The sequence below is a fragment of the Lemur catta genome, chromosome 2 (genome assembly GCF_020740605.2).
Source record: "Lemur catta isolate mLemCat1 chromosome 2, mLemCat1.pri, whole genome shotgun sequence".
NCBI lineage: Eukaryota > Metazoa > Chordata > Mammalia > Primates > Lemuridae > Lemur > Lemur catta.
This window is the reverse complement of record NC_059129.1, coordinates 63,130,670-63,156,958: the sequence shown is the minus strand read 5'-3', so window position 1 is coordinate 63,156,958 and position 26,289 is coordinate 63,130,670. Positions and strand designations below refer to the sequence as shown.

The 26,289-nt window shown below is 36.6% G+C and overlaps 1 protein-coding gene across 3 annotated transcripts in view; it reads left to right on the top strand.

Moving 5' to 3' along the window:
- The window catches only part of DST (dystonin), a 441,573-nt gene that overhangs the window by 358,752 nt on the left and 56,532 nt on the right, over window positions 1-26,289 (top strand). For all 3 annotated transcript variants that reach the window (XM_045543787.1, XM_045543786.1, XM_045543784.1), the window contains 10 exons: window positions 4,343-4,504; window positions 6,029-6,199; window positions 10,219-10,385; window positions 12,594-12,753; window positions 12,957-13,283; window positions 13,822-13,906; window positions 15,025-15,266; window positions 16,176-16,382; window positions 24,933-25,052; window positions 25,250-25,357. In XM_045543787.1, the coding sequence (XP_045399743.1) occupies window positions 4,343-4,504; window positions 6,029-6,199; window positions 10,219-10,385; window positions 12,594-12,753; window positions 12,957-13,283; window positions 13,822-13,906; window positions 15,025-15,266; window positions 16,176-16,382; window positions 24,933-25,052; window positions 25,250-25,357 (1,749 nt within the window). The remainder of the gene's footprint in view (window positions 1-4,342; window positions 4,505-6,028; window positions 6,200-10,218; window positions 10,386-12,593; window positions 12,754-12,956; window positions 13,284-13,821; window positions 13,907-15,024; window positions 15,267-16,175; window positions 16,383-24,932; window positions 25,053-25,249; window positions 25,358-26,289) is intronic.

Genomic DNA, 26,289 nt, shown 5'->3' with positions numbered 1-26,289 from the left:
ATGCTTTATCTTATTTCTTATTTTTTGTATCGAGAGTGGCAATATTTGTTTTAACTATCTACAAAATGGGGAAGCCACTCAGCAGACCAGACTGTTTACGTCAGAATCCCCCATGTGTAGGGAAGGGTGAAGAAGAGGAGGACCTAAATATTGAAGACTGTTATGTCCCACAGCGGTCAATCTATGATACTGTTAGACTAAATGAACAGATAGACTCTGGTTCAAAAGGCAGCCTGTCTTCCAGGCATTTTACAGATCGGACTTTGCCCTACAGTCACAGAACACTGGATGTTAGCTCTTTATGCTCTAATGGTGCCCTTACTTCTTCCAGTGTATTTGAGGTGAGAGGTCGTGAAGCTAACAAACTAGATGAAAAGATGATCTTTGATGCACTCAAACTAAATAGTGATATCATTCGAACCACAGGATTTCCCAAAGCCAAATCTCATGCAGAAAAGAAAGAGCATAGACGGTCATGGCGAATGTTTGTCCCAGCCAATTTTATGGATTATGCAAACAAAAGTGAAAGCTCTTTTGTTGAACCTACTGATATGTCAGATACTGTTGCCAAGGCCAGCAAGTGCAGATGGGGTACTAATTCTCTAACTTCAGAGGAGGATGACTCCGGTTTATGTAGCCCTCCTGCAGAGAGGGAAGAAAAACCGGGCATTTTAACTGGAGACCAGTCACGAATTAGAAGCTTGTCTTCTGCTGAAGATATTCATATAACAGAGCAATATAGGCCATTTTTTTCTGTTAATTCCATTAGTGAACAGAAAATCCCACTGCTTTCATGTAGAAGTGTCCACCCTGATGAAAACTTCAAGATGATTTTACATGATATTTCTCCATTAGAGGAAATGAAAAGTGTGAATCGTCAAAGGGAAATCCATGATGAAAACTGTTGCCTGCAGAATAATTTGAAAGAGAGTACTGTTAAGTGTGATCCATTAAGTATGTCAAGAAATGGAGAAAACGAGCATATTTCTAACCTTGGAGAAGAGGGGAAAACATATGGACCAGGAGAATCCCAACTCACAGCACAAAGTAGAAAACTTAGGAAGGATTCACCTCGGGATTTAGATCTCTCCCACACAGATCTGAGGGATAATGATGTAGATGGCGGCAGCCCAAGTTCAGTAGAAAATGTGTCACTCTTGACACAATATGATTCAGAAGAATTCAACATAGCATCCAAAGACGTGGAGGCTCCCCTTTCTGACCAGGAGATGGAGGTGATCCCTATGAAGTGCTCCCTGAAATTCACACCAGTAAGAAAGAAAGCAGAGCCCAGAAAAACAGTGGCCCAGGCAGGCATATTGGACACAGTCTGCAATGGCTTTCAGTTGGTTCAGGTAATTAATGGAAATGTGAAACTCTGCAATGCCAAAAGTTTGTGGTTCTGTTTCAGAGTGGTCACTAGTGTTTCTAATAATGATCACATTTAGGCCTTTCTTTGGGGGGGATTGACTAGCACCCCACAAAGATGCCACTTGTTGTTAAGTTGATCATTATAACAAATTAATTAGAGACTGTTTTGAGAGGACTGATTATTCCCAGCTGTTTAGGGTCCTGCTATGGATTGTGCAGAGGGTGGCTATTCTCCGTTGTTTAGAATGTCTCCACTGTGAATTTATGTTAATGTTAGGCTTTTATACAAATTGTGGTTTAAGACAGTGCCATTTAAGGGCTGTTATATTGGATTTATTAAGCTTGAACAGGCTTAGTCATGAAAGTACAAACACAATATTATATTCTTGTGGTCTACAAAGTACTTAACCCAAATTAAGGACTTTTTTAATGTGCTGAAAAACTTCTCTCAGGAGCTCTGCACGTGAGAGTAGAGTTATTATGCAGTGTTTTGCAGGCGTTATAGCTCCGAACTTTTTGTTGAGTGGTGAATGAGGTAAGAAAGTAAAGGGTGCAAGAGGTTGTTTGTGAAGCCTGTAATTTTTTTCTTCCCACTCAGATTGAAGTTCAGCTATTTTGGTACTTTTACTAAACTCTTCTGGTAAACTTTGCCTCAGAGGTAATTTTATTTTATTTTAAGCTTCTCTTCGTGTTTGTGTGTTATGGGTTAGACTGGGGGTGGGGGGGAGTCTCTTTTCATAGGTATTTTGTTACTACTGAGAGATGAGGAATTCAGACAATATCAGAAAAGTTCCTCTTCTCAATCTGTGAAATAATTGCTCCTGTTAGTTATACCTTTTCCTTATGCCTACGGCAAATGGCATGCTAATTTAAAAGCTTAGCAAAGGACTTTTTTTCCTGTAAAGGATTTTTCAGTTTATTTGTAGAAAGTAATTAAATCTTAGAAATATATACTCTTTAGTAGTTGTTTTTGTAAATTCTTAGTATATTTTTTTGTGGCACTTTGGAAAATTACCAAACTCACCTAGACCTGCTCTGATATACACCTCTAAAATTAATTTAAAGCCAAGATCAGAGGTTAAGGCAGTTTACAAGAACATTATTATTAGTTTTTTGTCCTGAAAACTATCTGAGAGTGAGAATAAAACTTTTTTCTGAATCCTTATTTATCATACAAGTTCCTGGAGTTAAAAATGTAGCAGTTTCTTTATAGTCCCTACTTTTTGGTAAGGAGTGAAACATATCCAAAGCTATTAGTTTCTAGAAGTAGTAACTTAGTGGTATAGAAGAGAAACATAATTACAATGCCAAAGTCTGTCTTCACCACCTGTTGCAACTTTCCATTGACTTATACCTTTTTGAAAAATTCTGAAAACTTCTTTTTTTCTCACTAATTTGGGAGAATCTTAGAATTTATTTGATTGTGTGTAACTGATTTTTTTGTATTGAGTATTGTTATATAGAAACAATTAGCCAGCATGGAAGTTGTCTATATGGATTTTCTGTGGAAGAAGCAGCTTGGGATTTTAGCTAGGAGGAGACTTTAGAGGAAATGGTTATTAATTTATTTGCTGTTCCTTAATTTACTCATTTATACAGAAACACAGGAGTATCCTGTATGCGAGGCCTTGGACCAGAGTCTGGAGAGTTTGCCTCAGGCAGTCTCTACATCTTTCAAAATTATTTTTCACAATGTGCCTGTAATTTTTTCTTAAGTGTTGTTTTAATATTTGCCTTTATTATGTTTCCATATATCCTGATTAACTGTCCAATGATTGCTATATTTGTATAGTGCCCTTTAGTATAATAACTCATAATTGCAAACCATATTTACCTTAACATCTGTCTGAAACTTTCCTTCCTTAGTTAAAATAATTGATTTTCCTTATAGCATCTTCCAAGCCCTGCATTAAAAACATTTATGTTATCTGTGAAAGAAATGATATGTATCTACCCCTAGTATTATCTTTTATGGGGTTGATGCATCCAGCTAAGATAGAAATATTATTTTTCCATACTGATACTAATTTGACAAGTAAGTATTGGGTACGTATTGCATGCTGGGTACCATGCTAGGCCCAGGGTGTAGAGCTACTTACAAGGAAAATAGATATTTCTGCTTTCATGGAGCCTGTATTATAATCTGACATGTTAGAGCCTTTGCCAGTCACAGACAACTGGGGGACTGTAAGTAGGATGGGATGGACAGTGGGGGAGAGAGTACTAGGAAACCACTGGCAGTGACCCAAGAGTAAACAGAGTTGCTGTGCTGGTGATGTGTGTGATCAGATCCATGGGGTGACATCTTCATACTTCTTGCAAGCCCATGGGTGTCTTGGTAGGCATGGAGGGGCTAGACGTGCAGGGATCCATGCTACTGTAGCACATGCCTGTGTCTTTTTCCTTTTCCTATCTCTGTATTTTGGGCCTCCTGGCAAGCTGTGTATTTGGCCACTGGGCTCCTCATCTTCTTGTTGATGATTCTCTATCTCCAATTTAAGTCTCAGGCTTCAGTTCCCAGCTAGCAGCTGCTATCCTTAGGAGAGCCTGTAAGGATTCCTTGCCCAGTAAGGCTCATCTTGGTCCCAGCTTATCATTTTGCTCCTTAGCATTTTCTGTAAATCTTTTGCCAAAGTTAAATTGGGACAATAGGAAATTCTAAAACAATGAAGCAATAAAGAGAGGACATATATACTCTCTTCTTGATTGTATAAATAATCTGATTAAATGCACTTAGACTATCATTCTTTGATATTCCTGAATGCTTTTGATATGCTATGACTTTATATTTAGTTTACATTCTTACTGTCACTCATAAAGTAGTTATGACCTAGGAAAAGGCAACAAAAATTATCTTTATCTCTGAAATAATTGATAGTTTCTACAACCTAATGACCAAAGAAATATTTATTATGTATTTGATGATTGTTAGATAATATAATTTATGTAATTATTGCTCTTTCAACTGCAGGTATTCCAGAAAGAAGAGATTGAACCCTTGCAGTTGAAACAGCAGGATGTAAACTGGTTAGGTCAAGGCCTTATTCAGAGTGCTGCTAAAGGCACCAGCACTCAGGGGTTGGAGCATGACTTGGACGATGTCAATACACGGTGGAAGACTCTCAATAAAAAGGTAATTTTCTCATCCCCTTCGTTGTCATTTTTGTTGGTCATTATTCACAATCATTTATTGTGCCCATGAATCCTATTTATAGTAGCCAAACGTTTCTAAATATGTCTACATTTTCATATTGCTATAAACTAGATGGCTCAAACTCAGATGCCCAGAGGAGCTGGTAGGGAATATAAATGAAAGAAGTGAGGTGGGTGAGATAGGGCCTTTCCCAGCTATTTTCTTGACTTTGATAGAGACATGGCTGCAGGATGATGGCAGATGGCCATGATTTGTGGCTCTGTGTGGAGGGTATCACATGCGTCTCTAAGAATACAGGTAGCTACTTAGTTGCAGCAAATCATTGACATGTGGGGATATAGGCTCACTGTGGCCAAATAGTTTACTGACTTTCAAAAGGACTTGGAAATCTCTCTTTGTATCTGTAACCTTCCAATTTTCAAATGTTGGTGACTAACTTCACACTGTATAAGTCAACACTACACAAGCAAAAGAGGCTGTGTCTCTCTGTCAGTCCTGGATGAAGGGTTTGCTACCCTTACTATAGACCATTGTCTTCAAATACTATTTTATTTATAAGATGTAATCCCACATTTTTCTAAATGTTCATGAGGGAAAATGCAAGATATAATGCTCTGCTGTCCTAGGGAGATAATGCTGACACACAATGGCAGGTAGCTCTCTTTTCACTTAACATAAATTGTCAGAAAATTGCTATGGGATGACAGTGCATATCTGCCGGCCGTGGTGTGGTGATTCTTGTTGCTGTTTTCCCTACATTGAAATCTTGAGTAGTTGCCAGATCTTAAAACTACATTTATCATTCGTTAAAGTCTGACTCACATTATAGTGCTCCTTTAAACACAGTTAGAATGCAGTGTCAGGTGTCAATATATTCCATAGTGCTTAAAATGTCTTGCCAACTACTTTTTCAGTCCAAAAGGAAAAGATCTATGAGAAAGGCAATAGGATATCTCTATGTAGGACACAGAGAGTCTATTTACTAGAAGACAAAGGCCCGGGTTTGTTGAAAAAGGACTTCAGAGCTTGGAGCTAGCAGAATTTAATTGGATACATTGTAGTTATTTTGCCTAGCAAAGTATCATTGTGATTCTGCCATAATAGTTTCTTTTAATCTTAGTCGTTTAAAAATCGTTATCCCTGATATTCACCAGTAGGAAATAAAAAATTAAAATGATAAAAATGACTAATGCATTGTTTCTTACAATAACTTTAAAATATTTGAATCATTGCTAATCATAAATGTATTGGACATTTCTAAAATGTCAAAGATTTAGTCTTCTACATTGACTATTTGTAATGGTAACCTTATTTTCATGGCTTACTAGCTCAAGTTTGTCTCCTTTCCACTCCTATCCTGCCCACTGCCAATGCTTTGGGTAAATTTTAAGTGAAAAGGAAAAGGAAATTTGTGAATATATGGGAAAATTAACATGAAATGTGGTGCCTATGGACAGATTTCATTGTACAAAATAAGAAGTTGAAGCAACTGGCACTTTGCAGGTGGCTCAGCGAGCAGCCCAGCTGCAGGAGGCCTTGCTGCACTGTGGGAGGTTCCAGGATGCCCTGGAGTCCCTGCTCAGCTGGATGGTGGACACTGAGGAGCTCGTGGCCAATCAGAAGCCCCCATCAGCTGAGTTCAAAGTGGTGAAGGCCCAGATACAAGAGCAAAAGGTAAGTGAGCGATGCTTTTGTATTGGGTTTCATATTAAATCTTAATAATGAAAGTAAAAATTTGCCTTGTGACTCTCTTTATTTTTATTAATAGTATATCCTAGTTAACTGATTATTGCTGCTATAGACAATATTTTGTTATTGGTCATTCAGTAAATATTTATTAAACACCTGCTGTGGCCCAGGCATTGTTCCAGGTGCTAGGGATATGTCCCTAAATAGAAAAGATAAAAGTTTCTCATTGAGTTCAAAGTCTAGTGGGAAGGGAGGGACAAGGAGGGAGATACAATAAATAAAGTAACTAAGTGAATTGTGATAAGTTAGCAAGTGATAAATAAAGCAGGGATGGGGAAAGGAATCAGGACATGATGGAGCAAGGGTGGGGGACAGGAAGTGTTCCAAAGGAGGGGGCATGTGTGCAATTTTAAACACATAGTCAAGGAAGGCTTCATTGACAAGATGACGTTTGGATGGCAATATCATTGTTTCCTTATATACTAGGTTGATCCATGTGAAATTGCCTTTTTTTAATTTTTCTTTTTTGAGGCAGAGTCTTGCTCTATCACCCAGGGTAGAATGCGGTGGCATCATCCTAGCTCACTGAAGCCTCAAACTCCTGGCCTCAAGTGATCCTCCTGCCTCAGCCTCTGGCGTAGCTGGGACTACAGGCGCATGCCACCATGCCTGGCTAATTTTTGTATTTTTTGTAGAGGTGCAGTCTCTCTGTGTTGCCCAGGCTGTTCTCGAACTCCTGGCTTCAAGCAATCCTCCTGCCTTCCCCTCGGTGTTGGGATTATAGGTGTGAGCCACTGCACCTGGATGAAATTGCCTTTTTTATAGACTAAATATTGACAGTTTCTTATGGTTCAATGTATTACTAAAGAGGCAAATACTTGATTCCTATGTGCTGAGGAATGTACTAGTTTTTAGTAGTGTCTTTTGATACTGCTAAAATGGGACCAAGTTGGGAAAACATGATCTTTAGAGGGATGACAACTACTTGGGACCATATGTACAGTTTTTGTGCTTCTGACGGTAGTGGACAGTTATGAAGTATTTAATGATGCTTTCAGTAGTAGTTTGTCAGCCATGACTTGAAATGACGTGGGAAGCGTCCCCCCTGGCACGGAGGACACTGGTAAGGTTTCTTCTATGTAGAACTTATAAATAGAAGGGAGTGGATTATTTTAATTAATTTAAAAATTAAATTAATTAAAAAATTTTTTTACATTTAAACACTTTTAAATGTAAAACATTTAAAATTTATCTTTCTGGGTTTGGCTTATTCACTTAGCAGAGTTAATAATGATACACTATATGTTTCAAAATTGCTAGAAGAGTACATTTTAAAGGTTCTCACCACAAAAATTAAGTAGGTGAGATGATGGATATGTTAATTAGCTTGTTTTAGTCATTCAGCAATGTATGCATATATCAAAGGATCGCATTGTCCCTCATCAATATATGCAATTATTATTTGTCAGTTAAAAATGGGAAAAAACAATAAAACATTCCACATTTTGTCTCAGAAGTTTTTTAATTGAAAACTTACTACTTGCTTTAATTTGTTTTTTTTAATTTCAAAATATTAAGGGGTACAAATGTTTTTGTTACATGGATAGCTTTTATAATACTTAAGTCAGGGCTGTTAGTGTGTCCATCACCTGAATAGTGTTCATTGTACCTGTTAGGTAGGTTCATGCCCCTCCTCCTCCCCCCCTTCTTGATTTCCAATGACTTTACTTCTCTCTGTGCCCATCGATTAGTTCCAAATTATTAGAGAGGACATGTGGTATTTGCTTTTCCATTCCTGAGATATGTCACTTAGGATAATGGTCTCCCGTTCCATCTAAATTGCTGCAAAAGACATTAATTCATTTCTTTTTGTAGCTGAGTAGTACTCCATGGTGTGTGTGTGTGTGTGTATACACATATATATATATATGTGTATACACACACACACACACACACACACACACTCACACACCACATTTTGTTAATCCACTCATGAATTGATGGGCACTTAGGTTGATTCCACATCTTTGCGATTATGAATTATGCTGCAATAAACTTTTGAGTGCAGGTGTCTTTTGGATAAAACGACTTCTTTTCCTTTGTGTAGATACCTAGTAGTGGGATTGCTGGGTCAAATGTTAGGTAGACTTTTAGTTCTTTGAGGAATCTCCATACTGCTTTCCATAGAGGAAATATGGAGTCCCACCAACAGTATATAAGTGTTCCTTTCGCTATGTATCCATGCCAGCATCTATTGTTTTTTCACTTTTTGGTAATAGCCATTCTGGCAGGGGTAAAGTGATATCTCGTTGTGGTTTTAATTTGCATTTCCCTGATGATCAGTGATGTTAAGAATTCTTTATAACTGTCTAAAAATTCTTTGAAAACTTTAGCATATTGGGAAATTATACCCATTAGAAATAAATTTAAAGGTAAGGATTTAGGAAACAAAACTGGAAACACACTGTATATGTGGGATTTTTGACTAACATAACTGCTACCATTTACAATTTAATTTAAAGTTAACTCCCAGAGTAAATGATGCTCTGCTAACAAAACCTATTTTTTGATTTTACTTTCTTAATTGCTAGCTTTGTTATTAAAATTTATCAAAAGTAATCCACTTAATTAGTTCTTTTTGCTGCCTAAACCACCTGTTGTACTTTGATTGTATAATGACTTTAGCCTGTGTCAATACGGTTTGTGTTTCTTTCCTTTCTTTTTAAACAAGTTCCTCTTACCTCCTTGGTGGTCTTGATCTCAAAATACTCTTCTAGCTTTTTACGTCTGGGTAACTGTCAAATCTTTAATCCTTAGCTATCAGTCAGTGTCAGTTAAGGAACCAATAAAATATTTAGTGTTTTATACACCTGTGCCTTCCTCGTGGCTGTCAACACAGTGTATGTGCATAGCAGTTGCTCATGAACGATTTGTTTAGATTAGATGAAAGCAAGGTAATCCTGAGTCCTTACTCCCTGTATCAAACATTCCATTTCAGGCATCTTGAAATGTTTAATTGGAATTAAATTGAATTTTAATTCTGCTGCTAAATCCTGAAGTATTAGTCTTATTTAGCCAGCTTTGGAGATTTTAGACATCTTCTACCCTATCTTCCTTTGGGGAATAATATTTAAAGACTTTTTAAGTCTTCATCTTTAAAGTATTTTAGGAGCTAGTGCCACCCAGTAAAAGGAGCCAAGAGCCTCTAGTTTTAGCCTTGCTAACTTGTGAACTTGTTCTGAGTCTTAACTTCCTTATCTGTAATGTATTGTTTAATGTGGGAAAAGGTTTTGAAAACAGTAATGATTTATAGGAATCTTTTGTATCTCAACAGGGCAGATAATTGTTGACAGCTTAGGGCATTGCCATTTCATTACAGTAATGGAGATTTTGCAGTTTTCTCATGATTCAGTGGGGTTATCCTAAGCAGTACTTCTGTGCTATTATTTTATATTTAAAAATTAATGGGGAGTCTTGCCAAGGCAGGAGGATCACTTGAGGTCAGGGGTTCGAGACCAGCCTGAGCAAGAGCGAGACCCGGTCTCTACTGAAAATAGAAAAAATTAGCAGGGCAACTAAAAATAGAAACAAATAAAAATTAGCTGGGCATGGTGGCCCACGCCTGTAGTCCCAGCTACTCAGGAGGATCTCTTGAGCCCAGGAGTTTGAGGTTGCTGTGAGCTAGGCTGATGCCACAGCACTCACTGTAGCCCAGGCAACAAAGCGAGACTCTGCCTCCAAAAAAAAAAAAATCAATAGGGAGTCTAGTGGCCTTATCATTATTAGTTTTGCCTACTGTGTAAAGCCCCTACCACAGTATCTGACACAATAGTAATAAATCATTAAGTAAAATGTAAAACCCTACTTCTCAGATCCTTTTGTCTGTGCATCCATACAAAATATATATTTTGTCACAGATCAGATGTACTTAGGGCACATTTTACTTTATGTTTATACAATTGTTCCCTTGCCTTTAAAAAAAAAATTTAATGTTTCTTCTCAAGCTTCTCCAAAGATTGTTGGATGACCGCAAATCTACTGTGGAGGTAATCAAACGAGAAGGAGAAAAAATTGCTGCCACAGCAGAGCCTGCAGATAAAGTGAAGATTTTGAAACAGCTGAGTCTCTTGGATAGTAGATGGGAGGCATTGCTTAATAAAGCTGAAACAAGGTAACTTACATACTTCCGATTCTTTTCAAAGAGTAGCACTGGCCTTCATACTGATATTTTGTGTTTTGGTAATACTTTTCTTCAAATCGTCATATTCCTATGTTTATCATGTATGTGGACATAAATAGCAAAGACTGTAATGCCTCTTTCCTCATTCCTCTAATGTTAATGTCTTGTAATCACCAGTTATAACCCAACTCTTTGTTTTAACAAAAACATTTCCTTGAGGGTGATTCATTCCTTTGTTTATTACATAGTTGCTGCCTGTCTAGCATGGCTACATCAGGCACTGAGTTAGGCCTTGGGTTACAGGAGTGAGCTGGACAGAGCATCTCTGCCTTCAGATAGGGTACAGCCTAGGAGGGTTTATAGCCATTGAGAAGTAATGACAAATGTGATGTTTCAAAGCAAAAATACACGGCGCTGTGGGAGCATATTATGGAAACCTAGTCTGGGGGCAGGGGAATGACAGCTAAGTTAAGTTTTAAGGGAGGAGCAGGTGTTAGCTGGGAAACAAAGCAGGTAGAAGGTACTCTAACTTCATGGAGGCTGTTCTCAGCAGTTTTCTTATTACAAATCCCAACCCATATTTCATTCTCTGTGTTTGATGCCACATTGACCAACATTAAGTGGTGGCTACATTGAAGAGTAGCCATCTAGGCTAGTTGGGTTGAAAATAGATAAACCATTGAACTGAATGGGTATATTCCATAAATTTCTACCTTTTTTGGAACTAGAATGGTAAAGAGAAGGGTTTGTTTAATTTTGAATTATGAAGTATAATTAAATATACTTTTAGGACCATAGAATGAGGTGCTCCTAAGGAATCTGAAAGTCTCATGTTGTCCTTAATGCGTGTCAGCAGATTAACCCTTTTGTGTAATGCCCTAGGATGTTGTGCCTTGGCTGTGATGGAACATACTCTCAGTAATTTTTTTAAAAAATAAATAAGTGAATGTCTGGATCTCTGCTTTACTGCCATAACTGGTCTTCTTTTCCCAAAACCTTCCTGACAGTGATGTTAAATGGAGGGATGTTGGTAATAGTTATGATTCACACCCAGATTTATTGTGCACAGTTTAAATCATAGTAAATTAAACCCAATCACGAAATAGTTATTTCCACTGATGCTAGATTATTAAATATTTGAATTTAGAAAAAAAAGAGTTGTAGGTACTGATAATCCAGAAGTTAAAAAGAATATAGTAATTTTATTCATTTTTTTAGGATCAAGTGTATTTCAACTGAAAGTTTTAAAAAATATATGTATATATAGTTTGTGGCATATTGATAAATTGTATTTAGTAGCTTGTGCCAATTTTCCATAATTCCCTTCTTCCCCATAAAAAGCTAATTTCCCAAATCATGTAATTCCGTAAGAATTAAACATGATAAGAAGTTAAGACAACCACAACTCTTGATCCTAGCAGAAATGATGTACAGGATTTGATACTGAATCAGGTATTCTGTGTACAAATCAACACAATACAATCAGTTGCCCTAGATAAACACTGAGAACAGTGGAAGCTGGTTTTAATTTACGTGAGTCCTCTGCAATTGAAGAAACTGTGTGTTTTCTAAAAGTACTTCAAACTACAAGTGAAAGTCCAGGGAATATTTTGGAATATATCTCTTCTGTTTATGATAGTTTAATCCTTAAAATACTAACTATTGCTTTTGGGAAATATTCCTGACACTGAACTTTTATAAAGTAGAAATTCCTATTCATTCCACTAAGGAGATACGTATGCTCTTGAAAATTTGAATCCAGTTTTGACCATTTGATTAAAAGCAATCTGAGGAACTTGTGTTCCAATCAAAATTAATACATAAAACACTTAAAACAGGAGCTGGCACAGAATATGTATTCAATAAATATTACCTATTATTATCATTATTATTGCTATTGTTATTATAACATTGCTATTATTATTATAACTATAATTATTAGAAGTATTATTACAAAAGATTACTTCAGACTTTCATGAGATTCAGATACCTGAGGAAGACCTGTTGTTCAACTTTAATTTTACTTAATTGAAATACTATTTTAACATGCTCTTTCAATCTTAGAGATTTAAATTTTAACCTTGATGGTTTCTACAAAAAAGTGTTTAGAATAGAATTCAGGAGCATGACTGAAGGTTTTTGTCGAATATTTCACACATTCTTCATCCCTAAATGACCTTTATCTTGGCACATTTGTAGGAATCGTCAGTTGGAAGGTATCTCGGTGGTAGCACAGCAATTTCATGAAACCTTAGAACCACTGAATGAGTGGCTTACAACCGTGGAAAAGAGGCTGGTGAATTGTGAACCCATAGGAACCCAAGCAGCTAAACTTGAGGAACAAATTGCACAGCACAAAGTAAGATATAACTCACACATTAGTAAGATGCAGTCTTTATTTTGTGGTTTTATGACATAAATTTGTGTTACATACTATTATTGTGTTATGCATTATTGCAAACCAAATCCATTTCAAATGTCATGCTTTAGTTTTATTTATGTTTTCATTATTATTTGTCCATTCTTTTTGTTTTTCTCCTTTCTTTCTTAAACTTTATTTAGGCCTTAGAAGATGACATCATCAATCACAATAAACATTTACACCAGGCTGTTAGCATTGGCCAGTCCTTAAAGGTTTTGAGCTCCAGGGAGGATAAAGATATGGTGCAGAATAAATTAGACTCCTCTCAAGTATGGTACATTGAGATTCAAGAGAAAAGTCACAGCAGGTCTGAGCTCCTCCAGCAGGCCTTGTGTAATGCTAAGATTTTTGGGGAAGATGAAGTTGAGCTGATGAACTGGCTGAATGAAGTACATGGCAAACTGAGCAAGCTCTCAGTCCAGGAGTGCAGCCCCGAGGGGCTGTGGAAGCAGCAGGCTGAACTTCGGGTATTTTGATTTATTTCATTTCATTTTATTTTATTTTTTTCATTTCAGTTGTCATTATTTTCTCAGTCTTCCTTGTTTCTGTGTTATTTATTTTATGTCCATTATAATTTAGATGAATCGCTGTACTCAAAAAAGACTTTGCCTGTATATGCAGATTACTTTTAATGAAGTCATTTTTAAAAAAGACATTGAATTTATCCTGTTGGCTGGATCCTTCACTTTTCATTTTGTTATTTTATTGCTGAATACAAAAACTCATCACTAAGCAGCACCCTGGTACCTCCACATAGTCCGTTTCCATAAGGCCCTAAGTATTTTCAGAAAGAGAGAATGCTGTGAATTATAAGAACATGGGACATAGGGCATAGTGGGGAACAGAAGAGGCATAAACATGGCAACAATAATGAATATTTGAAAATGTGAGGTATCTACTCCAAATATCTCTGTGAAACCTACTTGAAGTTCTCTGAGATTAACTAATGCTAATGCTGATTTAATTTTTTCTCTCCTACATAAAAACTGGTACCTGTGTTTTTAGGTTCTGCAAGAGGACATCTTACTCAGGAAACAAAATGTAGATCAGGCATTGCTAAATGGTTTAGAACTACTTAAACAAACCACAGGTGAGACATCTTTCCAATCAAATAATTGTGCAGTCAGCATTTTGCATTGTTTGCAAAATATTTTAGGGATGGGGAACAAAACAAAACACTTTATAATTTGGGGACTGTTCCAAGACTTCATTTTGGAGAATGCTTTGAAGACCAATCAAGGCGGGGTTTAGAATATGATCTCACCTTTTTCTCATGATCTCCCTTGAGTTCTTGATGGAAGTTGTGTGTATTACTCATAAAGCACTTTGGCACAGGAGCTAGTCAGAGAAGCCCACGACAGAGTTACATTAGTTTTCCACTTGTGGAACGCATATGAACACATAGGTTGTAGACAGTTTTTTTTTTTTTTTTCAAGATAGATTGTATTGCAGTAACACACATTATGGTTATATGCATGGCTATACATAGGCTTCATTTCTTCATGCTTGAATTCACTAAGAAAACAAATGCTTGATTTAATATCTCTATGAGAAGATTTTAGAACAACTAGAGAGACTAACTTGTTTTAGTGATTCCTTTGGCCATAGGAATTTTACTGTACCTATGTCCAGTTCAGCAATATACATGGAGTGGGGGCAAGTACCATTTATTATGAGTTGGAGAAATTCAATATCACATCTAGAGCCTTGAGTTAGAAATCTGAAGCTCAGGATGCAGTTTCTTGGTGTGTCTGAATATGAGGCAGAGGCAATTAAGGATCCACTGGAATAGTGCAGTTGAGTAATGATGAGTAACTAAGAGCAGAGAGGTTAAGCATCTTGCCCAAAGTAACCCACCTTTAAAGCCATGCATGAGGTCACTATCTGAACTCAGGCGGTTTTTAACACCTGTTCTTTGAAAACTGAAAGCCTCATACATAGATACAAAAGTACTGCCTTGCACATACCTAAATGCACTTAGCCCTTTCCAGTGTGTACATTTGTATTTTCAGAATGGTTTAGAGTTGCCTGAAATCCTGGGAAAGATTAAAATCTAGAAAAGGGCTTCTCTTGGGTCAGACCATCTTTAGAAAAATGTCTCTTTTTTCCCCCCAGAAAATTTCATCAGTGAGCCATAATATCTGAAGAACCTGCCCCCTCTCCCAACTTTGTCCTTTCGTAAGAAATAACATGCCTTTGAAATTTTAGGTGATGAAGTTTTAATCATTCAAGATAAATTGGAAGCCATTAAAGCAAGGTACAAAGACATTACCAAACTGAGCACCGATGTAGCCAAGACTCTGGACCAGGCACTGCAGCTTGCAAGGCAGCTGCACTCCACGCACGAAGATCTGTGCACGTGGCTGGACAAAGTGGAGGTGGAATTACTTTCCTATGAAACTCAGGTTCTGCAAGGAGAAGCAGCAAGCCAAGCACAAGTGAGGCAAAAAGTACGCTCTGATTTATACATTTTGGATCAGTTTATTATCCTTTAAGGAGTCTTATTCACACAGGAATTAAATTGTGTTTGTCTTGTGTCATTGCTAATATGCTGAAAGATGCCTTGGTGGGCGGGGACCCAACAGAAATTGGCAGCCGATCAGCTCTTTAAACTTTTAGGAACCCAGAGATGAAAACAGCATATTATGGTTTGTTTTAAGAGTCTTATACTTATTACACAAGAGACAGAATGATGAGAACAGGAAAAAAAGGAAAATGATCATTGTTTCAGAGATACACATAATTTTGTTGGAATAACAATATTTCTGTAAACTAGCATGGGGTAGGCTATCTAATTATATCACAAAAATAGTATACTGCCATGCTAATCATTCTTCTTTTCAGAGATATCGGTCTCTGTTTTTATGATCCCTGAAGTATGATCAAATATGGGTGAAGGGGAGTTGGTGAGGTCAGGCTCACTGAGCCTGTAATGATTCCGCTAGAATGATTGAAAGCCAGTATGTCCTCATTGTGAAGATCACTTAATTCTGCCTTAATTCCTTTTTTTTTTTTTTAAACTTTTCTGTTACCTTATTACTTAGAGGTTTCCCAGAAAGCAAAGAATAATACATGTTAACTTGCTTGGTATTGTTTCCCAAATTTTAAATATTTATATTAAATTTCAAAGATAAAATCTTGCCATGTCGACAAATGACTTGTGCTTTGAACTTCTCAGGAAACACTTTCCTTTTTGCAAAATAGCTTTAAATAACAAAGGTTTATTTAACTTAACTGAAACTAAGGGGATGGCCAAAGTGTCACATTATTGGCCTGCACAGGACTTTAGCCCCAAGAATAGTTAAAGGAAAATTCTGTTCAAACTCTAAAGTGGTACCCACATATTTGTATGTGTTCAGGAACTGCAGAAGGAAGCTAAGAACAACAAAGCCTTACTAGACTCCCTTAACGAAGTGAGCAGTGCTTTGCTGGAACTGGTACCATGGAGGGCAAGAGAAGGACTGGAGAAAATGGTAGCTGAGGACAACGAGCGCTACCGATTAGTGAGCAACACCATCACTCAGAAAGTGGAGGAGATCGATGCCGCCATTCTGAGATCACAGCAGGTAGGGACAAGTGGTTTGTTGTCTAAGCAATCAATGTTCTCCAGCTGTTCCCAGAGCCTTTACCTGAACAAAGATGCCTGTGGATAGTGTTTCCATTCATTTGTTTGTGCTTCAAAAATGAAAGGGTGGATTCGAAAAGAATTTGACTGGGCTGCTTGGGTGTCTGAGTGCCAGGGCCAGGCTAATCTGTACATTGTTAACGGCCATCTGCCTCACTGTTTCAGAGATTTGTCCTTATCAAGCCAGACCCGAGGAAGATCAGCCCTGCTTTCCAAACCAAATGCTTTTGCCTACATATATGCATATTGCTAAAATTAATTGTATGCCTTGACTAAGTCTGACCTGTATGGGAGTAAATGTTTTGAGTTCCCATGTAAGTCAGTATTAACTGTTGATTTACAGAAAACTATGGCAAAGAGAAAGTATTCTTTTTAAAATGGAAACTATTTTGTTGGTAATGTGGAGTTTTTTTTTCCTGAAGATGACTGAAGGGGAAACAATTATAGTTTCAGACCTGTCTGCAACTCATACAGAGTGTATATATTGCAAGAGGTTTTTAGCCAACCAGCCCTCACCACAGCTCTCTCAGAGTGCTGTGGGCAATGAGTGGGGTCCTGGAAAAAGTTTATAATGCATGTTTGATTAACTTTTATTGAAATCTCTGTGAATATTTACATAAAGTCATCAGACTTATTATAAACTTTATGTGTGGGGGTAGTGTGATATCACTCTGTACTTCAGAGCAGAGCTTGAGAAGGGATGTGACTAAGCTTATACTTGTACAAGCCAAAAGCAAGAAACACAGATCTAGCAGATTCTGTGGGAGCATCCAAAATTAATTTTCTAATGTTGCTGTAAAAGTGTAATTTATATAGTTCTAAAGCGTAATGCTCTACTCCTCATTTTAGTGCTGTGCTCGAGAATCACAAAAGCTGATGAAATACAATGATACCAAAGGCCCTACCTAAGAGGGAGGGCATTCACACTTGAGGAATATATTTTGTATGTTTTTCAAGTTTAGAGGACTTTATATGCCTTATTATTATAGGAAAGTAAGTGTGTTTATTTGTGAAGTTTATTTGAGTATTTAAAAATATTGACTTTTTTTCACTGGAAATTATGTGAACATTTCAGACCTAGCACTGAAGACTTCTCTAAATAGTAAGACAGGCATTCTGTACTCTTGGGAGTAAGATTTTCTTGAGAAATTGACTATGGTTGATTAGCTCAATAAAGTAAGACTGTAATAAGGGCAAGGTCACAGGCCGAGTTTCAGTTGGTGAGTAAGCTCTGGTAGGCGCCAAGGTCATTAACTGTGGCCTAATTCTATTCAGGGTTTTGCAGCTGTTTTCCAAAGGGAAAGAAAGTAACCAGGTCAGTGTAAGTTTTCTAGGACCCCAGAACATATATTTCATATATCCTATCGGAAAATAATTATTTGGGGTTTTTTTTCCTGATATAATCATTCCTTATAGAAAATTTTGAGATTTTTCTGAACGAATACAGAAAAATTCGTGAAAGAAAGAATATGTAAGCAATGTGGTCTATATTCTTCCCACCTTTCTTTTGAGATAGAGAGAATGAATATGTGTATAGTAAAAGGCTTACTACTAGTAGGTCATCAGCTAATATTAATGCCATTAATATCTTCTGGTTGTTCATGTGTGTATGTGTATCTTCATTCCTTTGAAATACCTGCAAGTCTGTCCAGTGAAATGCCTCCAGCAGGCCTAAGCAGACACAGGTATCTGTAACCAGGAGGAACATGTACAGTGTACAATATGTGGAGAAGCAACTTGCCTGTGGTCCCATAGCCAGTAAGTGGTGGAGTTGCAACTAGAATTTAATCCAGATTCTCTACCTCACTACTGTGCCTCCTTATAAATTACAGAGAGAGGAAAAACCCTGAGGGGTGATGCATTTTTTCCTTAATATTCTTCAATAATCTGAAGGAAGGTGCCATTATTAGAGCAAAACAGAAGTATATGATGAAAATATTGCCAGCCATAAGGATTGTGGAACATGAGCATGCAATGCTAAAAGGGTCATGAAACATCATTGTGTAGGCAAGTTTAAGAACAGAGTATTAGATACCTGTCTCTGGTGTGGCAGTGATTTTGCACTTAAAAGATAAGTTTCTAAACTCATAATTTTCAAGTTTATAAAGGAGCTAATATATCACGAAAATTATTTTATAAGCTTGCCCACTTATAGATGTTTGGAATTAGAACCAATAATAAAGTGTTTTCTGTTTTACCCAATGATAATATATCCATGAAATGTAAAAAGGAATGATGAAAAAAAAAATACCTTTGGACCTGGATGCTAGCCATGTATTTTACACTATCTGTTTTATGTTGTACAAATTATCTAGCATTCTGTGTCTCTTCTCCATATGAAATATGGACATGATCTGACGTCAGTTCACCTTTTAAAGTACATCTATAGTCACACATACTTTGTTTTATTAAGTAAGAGACTCTTCCCCAGACCTCTACCTCCAACATACCCACACCCGTAAGTGATAGGGTAAGGATGTGTGCCTCAAACAATACTTGATAATTTTAAAAGTTATAGATTTAGTGCTTTGTTCCTGAATGACCTTGCTAAGTTAGACTAGATTTTAAATGACTAAATGTTCTGGGTTTTCTAAGCAAATTTCTCTTAAGATATTTCATATTTTGCCTAGTATTAACGTTGTTTATATACAGATATACCTCTTTTATAATGTTGTAACCTGCTTTTTGGAATTTAACAAAAGCATAAGCACTTTGCAAACTGGCAAGCCACTGTCAGAGTGTATTGACTTCCAAACATCACATGAAAGATGCAAAGAAAAACAGGGAAAAGAACTAAGTTTGAAAAAAGAGAAGGGAGCGTAGAGGTATCTTTTAATTAGCATGTACTTTGTAACCAACTTGTATAAATGTAGTTTTTAAAAATGTTCTGATTTGACATGGTTAGATTTCCATGTTAATCCTAGTCATAATAACAGTTTTGAAGGGATATGCCATTGAATTTTGATATCATAGGGATGCACACCCTATTTGTTATTATTTCAGAAATAATTTAACAGCCTTGGTTATGGGCGAATGATTGAGGACTGTATGCACTAGGTGCTACCCGTTAACAAGCCCTGACATCTGACTCTACAGATTTGCAGGCATTGATATTTTGAAAAGTATATCCTTTTTTAAAAAGAATTGGGCCCATGCATTACATTTAGGAAAAATCTGAGCAGAACAAGGCAGCTTAGTAAATAATGATGTTGAGCTAAACTGCCTCCTCTCACAATACATGCCATTATCTGAGTTTCAAACTGTACATATTTTTGCATTTTAAACCTACACACAGTAGCATATCTTTGTTGCTTTCTTTCTACAAGCTCTGTGGAAATGTAGAAAGGCACTTTGCTTGAAAGATGTGTACAAACTTGTATCCTGAATTCAGACTACCCTGATTGTTTGTTTAAACCTCAGCGCTTCATCATCCTTTGCCTCTTACAAATGTACAATTGTCAGAAGTTGCTAAAATATGTGTATCTCTCTGGGTTTGGGAATCCCAAGCATTCTTCGGCAGCTTTAATTGCTTGGCTTATGTAAGTGGGCCCCATAATAACCCTGTTATACAGGCCCATGGATTGTTGGTTTGGGTGCAATTAAAACAAACAGCTCATTGGGTCATTAGGAATCAGCCTTGGAGAAAAATACCACCTGTTTATTTCTTTTAAAGAACCAGAAGTAAACATCCCTTTCGGAAATGAGATCTGTTTAGACCCTCCAGGTGTTGAGGGTGGGAAAATACGGGCTCTATTATAAATAATCAGAAGCAAAGTGGAAGGAAATGCTAATCAAAAGAAAGTGATAAGATCCTCGTCAGGGGAAGGGAGTAGAAAGGATGTCCTTGAGGTTAAGGCTTGCTTATCCCTTTGTCTTAGTCCTCTATTTCCACTCAACAGAAACTTTCTGGGTAAGTATGAAAGCAATTTGTCAGAGATTGGCGAAATGTTTATTAAGTTAAAACCTATTACTTTACTGACTCTTGTATTTGAACCATTTTTGGTGAAATCACATGAATATTTTAAATTCATGAAGCCCAAATTATATACAATCACAAACAATAAACATGGCAAGTAAGAGTGCAGTCCTAAAGTCAGACCACCTTGGTTAGACTCTCAGGTCCAGCGTTTACTAGCTGGATAATCTTTCGTAAGTTAGGTAACTTCCCTTTGCCTCATTTTTCTCAGCTGCAAGTGGAGTTAATGGTAATGCCCACATTATACAATTGGCAGGATTAAAGGAGATATTGCAAGTTAAGCACTTAGAACAATGTGTTCAGTAAGATGCTGGCTGCTATTGTTTTAGAGAGTTTTTCAGGAATCTTTAGAGAGAGCCATTTATGATATCTTCACTAACTTTTTAGGAAATTGCTGAAATGCTAGTTCAGCTATAATAGGAGTTACAGTAGCTAGGGTTGATGGTTAGACTCCACTGATGCTACCTATTAAAATACTTCCCAGAATACTTCCCATTGTTGATTCCGAGATTATCAACAATGTATTTTAAGTCAAATTTTGCTACTTGTATGAGCAGTAAACAAATTTATTAAAATTTGGTCCGGTAGTGTTGCTCACCACGTTGCTCACATGTAAAATGAGCCGTTTTTATAGTCCATTGCAAATACACACATTAACCAGTCATTTGAATGAGTCATAGACCTAAAATGCCTTGCCTCCCTATAAATTGCTTCATGTAGACCCTGTGGCTATCTCATTTGTTGCTTAACAATAAATGTTTGCTAATTCAATAAAAAAATTTTCTCAAATGGCAGAAGGGAACTATTTCTGCTTGAAGACTTGTTTTCTTTTAGCAGAACAAATATTTGACTTGGTCAAAGAAACATTGTTTAAGTTTCAGCTTTCCATTTTGGCAGCTTAGATGGTATCATCATACTGGTTTTCACTGGATACCTTTTTTTTTTTTTAAGGGAGGGGACATAGTGTTAAATGAATATTAACCATGAACAGCCTGACTTTCTTTATTATTAATAGAACTGTCATATTAATGCTGTCATACTTTTAACAGCCTGTGCACAAACAAGAGGGGTGATGTATCACTTTATTTTTTCAGGGACAACAGAAGAGAAAAATACATGACTGTTGAATTTTACTCCAATATCTTGCAGCATTTATACTCAGGTAGAAAGGCCTGAACTATTAAATATGCAGCTTCATTGTGTATGCCTTGAAAGCTAATGATCCACATTAGAAGACTCTTTCACTTCTTTTTCCTGAGGATTCTTTCTCCACACCTAATGCTGCTGAATTCATTGATGAAATATTTTTCTTTTGTTTTCATATTAATCAATAATTGCAAATGAGTAGCGCCATTTAAAATTAAATATCATAATTACTGAGCCAGATTAAGGTAGACTTTTTCCAGCAGTTTCTTGGATTCTTTATATTTAAAGAAACTCTACCCCTAAGCTTGACAAATATTAAAAAATAAATTCTACCCCATATTGTTGGGGGTACAGCAAAACTGCTTGTGAGAGTATAAAGTAATACATTCTATCTGCAGGGCAGTCTGACAGTATATATCTGAAGGAGAGAATGCAAACAGGAACTTCCAGGTCAGATGTTACCTGCAGAATTGCTTTGCTTTTTTCTTTTTGTGATTAAACTTGTTTTAAGATGATTGTGGATTCACATGCATCTATAAGAAATAATACAGAGAGATCCTATTTTACCCTTTACTCAGTTTCCCTCGTGGTAACATCTTTATAGTAAAATAGCACAAGCAGGATATTGACGTTGGTACAGCCAAGATACAGAACGTGGCCGTCACTCATGTTGTCCTTTATAGCCACGCCCACTCCCTCCCACCTCTACCCTCTCCTTAACTCTTGTCAACCACAAATCTAGTCTCCATGTCTATACTTTTATCATTTCAAAAATGTTTGAGTACTTTTTAAGCCACAAGCTCTTTTTCCACTCCGTTTTGGAATATGATAACATGAATATTAGATCTTCTTCTATGGGTCCACAGGTTCTTAAGGCTCTGTTGGATTTTTTTTTTTTTTTTTCTGGTCTCTTTTCTATTATTCAGTTTGGGTTGTGTAGTTTCTGTTGTTCTGTCATCCACTTTACTGAATTTTTCCTCTGTCCCCTTCATTGAGCTGATCCACCAAGATTTTTATTTCAGTTATTTTTCAGTTCTAAAATTTTCATTTGGGTCTTCTTTTATATGTATATTCCATTTCTTTGATGTGATTTTGTATTTTGTTGTTGAGGCCTTCTAATTTTTTATTTGTTTCAACCATGAGCATTCAAAAATGCTTGCTGAAGCATTTTTATCACAGCTGCTTTAAAATCTTTGTCAGATAATTCTGGCATTTCTGCCATCTAGGTATTAGCATCTGTGTGATCATTTTCTTTAATTCAGTTTGAGATCTTCCGGTTCTTATGTAATGTTATAAGCCTTGGATTTTAAACTTTCTGTTTTAACTGCCTTTCTCTGATACCACTCTGGGAAAAGAAGCTGAGGGTGCTACCAGGTAGAGGTAGAAGTCCAGGTTCCCCACCCAACCTCTGTTGCTAGTGAGGGGGTGTGGTCCTCACTTCTGGGTGGGAGTGGGGGTTCCAGCTCTCCACATGATCTCCACTGACACTGTGGGGTGGGGCCTTGTTTTTGGCCAGTGGGGATGAAGGTTCTGGCTCCCTAATTGGCCTTCTCTGACGTCATCCCAGCAGGGGTGTTGGGGACCTTGTCATAGCCTCATGAGGGTGGAAGTCTAGGCTCCTCATTCATCCTTCCTTGGCATGAGCCTGGTTGGGGCCACAGTTTTTGTCTTTCTGTGGTATTTGGTTGGAATAGAATAGTTATGGTCTAAAAGTTTTCTGTCTTGCTAAGCTACTCCTTTCCTGGTCCTTTGGCTAAAGAGAGCAGGTCTGACAAAGCCCCAGACAGACCTGCTCTCAAACACATTGGTGTTGCCAGTTTTTCTAGTATCCAATCCTGGATAGGTGAGGCAAAAAGAAAACCCAGAGAACTTACCGCCATGTTATCCCTCAGGGCCTAAGTTCCATAGCAGTTCTGCTCTCTTCTCTTCTTTTTGTGGTGTCTTCTCATGTCTGTTCTATATATAATATAATGCCCAGGATTTTTAGGCGTACTTATCATGAAGAACAGAAAAGTTCATCTACTCCATCTTCTCATTAGTTGGCATAGTGTTGCATAGAGTTTAAAAAGTATGAATTATGTTTTAACCTACTTTCTTATCTCTACCCATCTTTCCCCTAACCTAGCTATTCCTCCACCTGCATCTGGATTTCCAGCTTCTTTTGAAAAGTTAGCAGATCTATCAGTACTGGACTTGAGTACCCACAATGTTCATTCTCCTTTATTTCTTTCAGTAGAGGCCATTGTTCATTATCATTCATCATCGGTGCTTTGGGGTGTCACATGCCCACTTTATTTGCTTATGGTAACTGCTTGGCCCTGGAAAGCAATGGGTGTATCTGACATAAGGCATTGAAAATATTCACGCTCTTTGACTTTGCAGTCACTTCTAGGAATCTACACCAAGGAACTAATTAGAGATGCCATCAGAAACTTATGCACAAGGATAGTCATTACAGGGTTGTTTATATAATGGCAAAAAATGCAGAGAGCCTAAATGAAAATATCCAGGTATGCTAGGATACAGTGATGTTATTTAAAAAGAATATGACATGGGAAATGTTCATAATAAATGAAAAAGCAGGATATGAAACTGTTTATACAATGTTATCCCAGACCTTCACAAATCTTCTCTTTCAACTTCTGGAAGAAAATACACTAAAATACCAACAGTATTACCTCCAAGTTTTAATTTCCTCCTGTATATTTTTCTGGGCTTTATGAATTTCTACTGTGCTCATGAATTACTGTTATGATCAGGATAATAAAATTTCTTAAAATATTTATGAATGCTCTTGAAAGTGCTTTCTGCCATTATTAAATGAGATGTTCAAAAATTATACATAAATCATTTGGGAGTATATGCTGCATACATAGAGACATATATTTACAAATACATTTATACATAATGGTATAATACATAAATGGGAATGTTTCATTCTTTTTGCTAGGAATCATGTACTTTGATAGCAAAATGCTATCTGCATATCATATGAGTTGAGGTGATGGGTGAAATGATTAAAAGATGGTACCTAGCTGTTGACTTTTGTAGCTGTTATATTTGATAGTACTCCTAAGGAGCAAATTATTAAGACTGCTACAAAAGGACGCAACAGTGCTACCTGTCTTAAAATCATTAACGCAGTGTTATGAATTCAACATGTTTTAAGAGCTTGTGCTTAATTACTCTGCAGAAAGTTCTCCTTTCTTTATAACTCAGTCATTATCATGAATTATTTTAAGATGCCCTGAAGAGATAAGCTCAGATTTTCCACTTGTGTAATAAGGATATTTAAAAGAAATGTAGATAGGTATTTTTCTGACACCAGTTACAGGAACTTGCTGACCTAATTATTTATCTTTTGTTTAGTTTGACCAAGCAGCTGATGCTGAGTTATCCTGGATTACTGAAACAGAAAAGAAATTGATGTCTCTGGGTGACATCAGGCTTGAGCAAGACCAGACTTCTGCTCAGCTGCAGGTTCAAAAGGTGAAGAAATACATTTCTAATTGCCATCTAAATTATTTGCTGGTGTGCTCCAAGTCTATAAAATGTGCTTGCATGATTTACTTTTCAAGACCCTACTAATGTTACTTGTTATTTTTAACTACTTCTCCTAATTGTTTTCATTTTAGTCACATGCTTTTTTTTTTTAATGTTTTTGTCTTTATTTTGGTAAATCATAGACGTTCACCATGGAGATTTTGAGACACAAGGATATTATTGATGAACTTGTTAAATCCGGGCATAAAGTCATGACAACATGCAGTGAAGAGGAAAAGCAGTCAATGAAGGTATAATCTTGTCTGTGGGCTGGTGGTGGGACTCTTGAAGAAACAGCAGGTATTAAGCTCTCAGACCTAGAAAAGCACTTTTCCTTTATCTGCAGCTGCTATTTAAGCAGTGAAATCATTAGTTTTAAATAAGGCATTTTTTAAGTTTACAGAATAACAGTGAAAGGAATATTCCTTAAGGGAATTACCATGAGGACAATCTATTTTAATAGGCATAAAGGCTATTAAGGTTTGAATCCGTGATTAACTGACACACATTAAGCATTCAATTAATGTTAGCTGTATTGTTACCATTATTATTGGTATAAATTATTGTTTTTATATATGTCAACTGTTGTTTATATGCTTCAGGGACATTTGGGCCTTTTGAACTGAAACAAAGACCAAAATATGTCGTTCTCTCTAATGCTAAAATCCATTTTGTATAAAGTTATAGTAAGCTATACAGGGAAAAAAATGAGCTGAGTGATTAAGGAAGCATCCAGTTTGTGTTATTTTAATGATCCTTTAAATTGGTAGGAAACCAGCCACAAGTAAAAATGTTCAATTCATACTCAGGCATCTGAGCGACCTAAAGAAATTAATATATATTAATGCTTCTGGTAGGAGAAATATCTCATGGCCAAAAAATATATGTAACTCTCTATGCCTAAAATCACGTTTTAAAGAGTATTCATTGCTTTTAAGGTATACCATAGATAAAATAACAGAATGCACAATATAGTGATACTTTCTCTTTTATTTGTACTCTGCGATGGAAATTTGCTTGTTTATAATTGAATCTTTGTTATTTTTGTAAAGAATATGACATGAAAAATACAGATCATCATGAAATAATTTCTTTGTTATTCTGTGGTTTGTTGGGTTGCTATTGTGCTTTATCCTCTGTTATTAGCTTTTGCTATGAATTTATATCATCGTCTGTATCACTG